The following is a 5,298-nucleotide window of genomic DNA, read 5'->3' as shown; positions in this document are numbered from 1 at the left end:
CATTAAATTCCAGTGAAATATATTTATGTTTGTGGTTGTAATGTGACAAAATATGGAAAAGTTCAAGGGGTATGAATACTTTTGCAAACCACTGTAACTTTTAATAAGGGTCACATTTCTGAACATGTGAGACACCGGTTTCGTTCCAGTGGGAAGTATAAAGAAAAATGACTCTGTCCATCCCGGGAAAAATGCTCAATTTTTGCTGTCCATTTAAATTTTTTTTGATGCAACTATTTGTTTTTATTTATTTGTTTATTTTTTTGTATTTTTGTCTGTTAACTCTTCAGTTTCTCTCCCCATCTCAACTATCAGTTTTCTCCATCCTTTCTCACCCGCCTGTATATTTCCTTCTCTTTTCCTGTTTTTCTCCCCCTCTCCATCCTTTCCACTGTCTCAAAACACTTCAAAACAGACAGCAACACTTCTCAACACCCCTTGACTTGCATCCACCATAGGCTTTGCATGTAAACCCGATGCCCCTGACACTCAAATCTTGTTTGGTCCGAACGCAGCATTACATGCGCATTCGCAAGTGGTGATCTTTGTTTTGGCATTATGTACGGGTCCGCATGAGACACCATTCCGGTCCGGATCCAGACCCAGGTCCATCTATTAGTGACCCCTGGTATAGATGGAAGATTAAAATCATCCCACAGTTCTGTGAACTTGGACGACGAGAATCTGCTAGTGATGCAAGATGAGAAACTCTGGGTAAACTGTGAATGAGTTACTTACATGGTGACAAAAACTAAGATTCACTGACTGCTGGAATTGTAAGATGTCTGCATGCCATCTGGTGGCAGCTTTGGAGGTTGAAACTCCTAGTTATTTACAACCCACTAGCCCCAAAGGATGTAAACAATGAGAACCACACAAAAATATGAGAGGCCCTTTAGGCCATAATTCAAACTTGCTCTTAAATGTACTATCAAACCCTCTCACACATACTATCAAACTCTCATACAAAAAAGGTGAAGCTCACTAAAACATTTTTTTTGTTTTAAAGCTTGTTTTAAAAGAACCCACAGTCTGAGCTGTCCAGCAGCAGGTTTCTGAGAGTTTTGTGTCACATATTTGGTCCGTCCTTATATAACAGAGTCGTGAAGTATCCCCACCCCAACCCCTTCTAAATCAAAGCACGACTTTTCAAGGATTATACATAATGTTTGTGATTTTGAGCTCTAAGAAAACATTGCTGTGTTGTGCACCAAGCAATACAGAACCTCATGACATCTGATGTCTGTCATCTGAACTGGTGTGAGAACAACAGCACCGTGTGTCACTAACTGTATATATTGGTTCTACACTGTGACGCTGCTTGTATCCCAACCTGGGGACGTGTCAAGCCCTGAACATGGGATCGTCTGTGCCTGTAGGGGAGACCGGGGACAGTTGCAACACTTTTTAAATTTGACTCTGTTACTCAGAGATGGTTTGAATCAGACAAACCAAAGTTTAATACAACAAACTTACATCTGTCTGTTAAATGTCAAAACCATTAACAGATGATTAAAGCATGTACGTTCTTAACAAGTTGCATTTGAAAATGAAAAGTCAGGTGTTGCAACTGACCCCGAGGCCAGGGACAGTTGCAACATATTATTAATACAATATATTTCACTGTAAATAATAGTTTTATTATTTTTATATTTATGTTTTTGCTAAATTAATAAAAACTGTAAGTTATGATATTACAGTGTTATTTATTTATTCTTTTTGATGAACTGATAAATATAAATTTGCTTTGATGAGTAGACCTTATATACAGATGTCAAAGACTCTAATTGACATAAAATACAGTTGACTTTTAGAGACAAGGATTATAGAACAATTCGGGAGAAAATTAACTTGTTCTGCCTATTGTCACTGTATGTCTACATCATGCAAAATTTACATTGAAAGAAACTGGGATTTTAAAACCATTGTTGAAAACTGCAGAAAATACATCTAAAACACTTTTGTTTTAAACTATAAAATTGTCATGAATACCCAATACCCTTTTAAGTGTAAAGTTAATTTCAACATCTTAATATCATCTGTATGTGCTTTGTTTTATTTGGATTTATTTTATCCCCTTCCTGTCAGCCATGATAAAACCTCATGTGTTAGCTAAATAAGCTGATCTGGATACATGTTAACTCTATTAGTTAAAAGTCAACATATCACTTGTTTAAACCATATAAGTTTGAGCTGGATCACAAAAACAGAACAGTATAACAAAAATAAAGCTAAGCAAAAAAATAAAAAATACTTTGGTTCCTCAAAAACAGTTTTTTTTTTTTCAAATAAATCCTGGAGCAGTTTTTGAATCTGCCTACTTTTTCTTTGCAAGGTGGGACATCTAACTGAGCATGGACAGTGTGAGTGTCATCACTCTAGCTTGTTTCCGTTTGGAGAAAAATGACGTGTTGCAACCGTCCCTTGTTGCTTCTGTCCCCGGTCTCCCCTACTGTCATTATGCATTTGTTTCAATACTGCAACCTTAGCGTTTTATACCTTTTAAAATGTGCAGTGCCATTTTATTTTTATCATACTGTCTGGGGGTCTTCATTTTTTATTTTATTTTTTTGTCAAGGTGCATTTTTTTTACTTAATTTAAAATTTCAACCTAAAGTTGACAGCATTTTGTTGTAGACTTTAGTCATGAAAAAAAAGAAAAAACAAACTTCAGTGCAAATAAACCAGTCAGACTCAGTCACATCACAGAGTTTATTTCTAAAACAAAACCAGCCAAATCTGCTACAATACATATTTTGGTGCTCATCTCTTTATTATTATTTTTAAACACAATATATAGCTTATAAAGTTATGTCAGACCAGCAAAAAGGGATGATAAAGACCTCCACGACCAGCGTGAAAGGACCTTCAGATCTCGTCAGCTTCTTTTACCTCTCTTTAAATAAACCAAAACTGGACAACTTAATAAATTAATTTAAAATAAATATCAATTACAATCGGAATAATTTGTGGTACCGTTCAAAATGTTTGCAAGAGGATAAGATTCATATTAAAAAGTTTGTGGATGGGCTCCAAAAATATTCATAATGACCACCTCACCATCTAAAGCGTTCAGCAGCTGCGTCACTGTGTTCAACTGTTAACATTTATCTATTTGTCAGCGTTAACCCTCTTCTCCAGGTTGTCCAGGGATCTCTTCCGGGCAAACAGGTGGGTGGGGTCCCTGCCTCTGAAGCCGGGCTGGATGTTGAACACGGGCATGTTCCTCCAACTGGCCGGGTTGCTGTAGGTGCTGGCGTCAGAACCGGATGGACAGGGTTTGTTCTGGACGAGCTGGAGGAAGGTCTCCATGTCGGGCCCCAAGCGGGCCACGACCCCTGCCCTCACCACTGCCACCGTCTCCTCGTCACAGGTCTGCAGAGTCTGCAGCAGGGTGCTGTAGTACCTGCAGGTTCAGCACGGGACACACGATGAAGTCATTTACAACACAACAGGAGAGTTTGAAGATCTAAAACCAATATATCTGGTTCTGCTGCACTTAAAACTACAAAAAATTTAAAAAACACCCTAAAGTATTCTGCTGTAGAAATGAGTGTGTTGCACCTTAAAAATAACATGTTTATTGCATGTTTTTGATAGTTCAAGTTCCTCTCTTAGACATTTTTATTGGTTTGTTTTGAAAATCATAATGGATAAAAACTGAAAAATCTCAAAACATTTAAGTGATTGTTTTATTACCCAAATATCAACCAAAGGCTGGGAGCTCAACTGGATGTTAATAAACTGTGTCCACAGTGACCTCAACTGGACAAACTGAAATTAACTCAAAGTGGATCAAATCAGAACCTCTTTGCTTCACAGACATATTGATGCTGTTAAGATGGCATGCATACAGTTATACTCAGTTTTATAATATTGAAAGGACTGCAGATCGTTGTGTATTTCTAAGACTTTTACCATTTTCTTCTTAACATTTAATTATACAAACAGTTCTATAAATATAGGTAAAAATACAACATTTAGTGTTGTAATTGATGAACAAAACAGATTAAATTGGGATTTAAAATGTTCTTATTCTGTTAACTTCTTGGTTGATAAAGTCAGAAAGTAGTCTGAGCTCCAAGAGACTCCTCAGATTTGTACGGAAAGTAATAAAATGTTACAATTTAATCTTTAATCAGAAGTTGCCTTTTTAAAAGCTTACTTTCTTATAGCTAGCTTAAGCTCCCTTTGAATTTAACCAGTTAACTGTTTCATAGCCACTTCGGTTGAATTGATTAAAAAAACAAAGCTTTTACACAAACACTGCCATCACAGAAAGCTTTTATCACCACAACTATGTTTTACTGAAGGCTGATAAGTTTGTGTGTCATCAGTGCTCACCTGTTGGGGAAGTGAGCCGGCACCTGCAGCACCTCACCGATAGAATCGGGGTTCGTACGAGCCACAGTGCAGATGTCCAAACTGGCGTAGCACTCCTCTTGAACCTTAAAGAAAATGCAGATTTGGATATAACAGAAAAGGTACAAGACAGGACCATAAATCATGCCAGTAAAGAAGACTAAAGTGCATTTGCAGAAAGAGTTTTCAGTGTTAAAGTTTGAGTATCATTTTCACATGAGCCAAGCTAAAAAAACAACAAAAAAAATTTGGTGCTAGTTTTCAGAGCTGTTCCAATTTGTAGCCTCGAGTAGCCCAGCTGCAGTCAGAGCAGAGAGGAGGCCCGCTCCATGTCCAGCGCCGCAAACAAATCACACATGTGCAAAGCTGCTGTTGCTGCTCCCATCATAGCTTACAAAATGCGATGCAACTATTTTTTTCCACTGACACTGTGTCATTTAAATAAATGCATTTGACTCAGACTCAGTCACATCTTCACTCCGTCCACCTCGTGTGCCTCTGTGAAATCTAACAGTCCCTCAGGTTTAATTTGATATTATTACAAAATTGTTTTGTAATCTGGATCTCATATTAAAGTCATGAAAGTTGATTTGTTGTCGTGCACACATTTAGTGTTTTTACTCTCTTTTCTCTCTTTAACACTAATATGTTGTTGATATACAGTACATCCGTTCTGCAGCCTAGATAACACTGGCAAGTGTCCAAATATGCAAACAGGTGATGACGCCATCTTCTTGCAGCTTTTAGGATGGCCAATCGCAATGTTTCTTACTGAGTTGGTAACAGTGTCTGACACCCGTGCATGAGTCGCAAAGGACCCATCTCGTGGCCAAAGACTTGAACACATTCAAAAAAAATTCAGACAAACTTTGTCTTAAAATAATCTGAGTTGTCAGAGATTTCTTGAACTCATTACAAACCCTTTGTATTTTATTA

At 37.5% G+C, this 5,298-nt stretch overlaps 1 protein-coding gene across 1 annotated transcript in view; it reads right to left on the bottom strand.

Annotated features, from left to right (window-relative positions):
- Positions 1 to 2,694: 2,694 nt before the first annotated feature.
- Positions 2,695 to 5,298, bottom strand: part of stc1l (stanniocalcin 1, like) — a gene marked incomplete in the record, with an annotated part of 10,688 nt that continues 8,084 nt past the window's right edge. Inside the window, 1 exon segment of the mRNA XM_014018200.1 lies at positions 2,695 to 3,406. Coding sequence (XP_013873654.1) covers positions 3,112 to 3,406 — 295 coding nt within the window.

Source organism: Austrofundulus limnaeus, unplaced genomic scaffold (assembly GCF_001266775.1).
Source record: "Austrofundulus limnaeus strain Quisiro unplaced genomic scaffold, Austrofundulus_limnaeus-1.0 Scaffold186, whole genome shotgun sequence".
Taxonomy (NCBI): Eukaryota; Metazoa; Chordata; class Actinopteri; order Cyprinodontiformes; family Rivulidae; genus Austrofundulus; species Austrofundulus limnaeus.
Note: the sequence above shows the minus strand (reverse complement) of the source record. Positions and strands in the feature narration are given on the sequence as shown.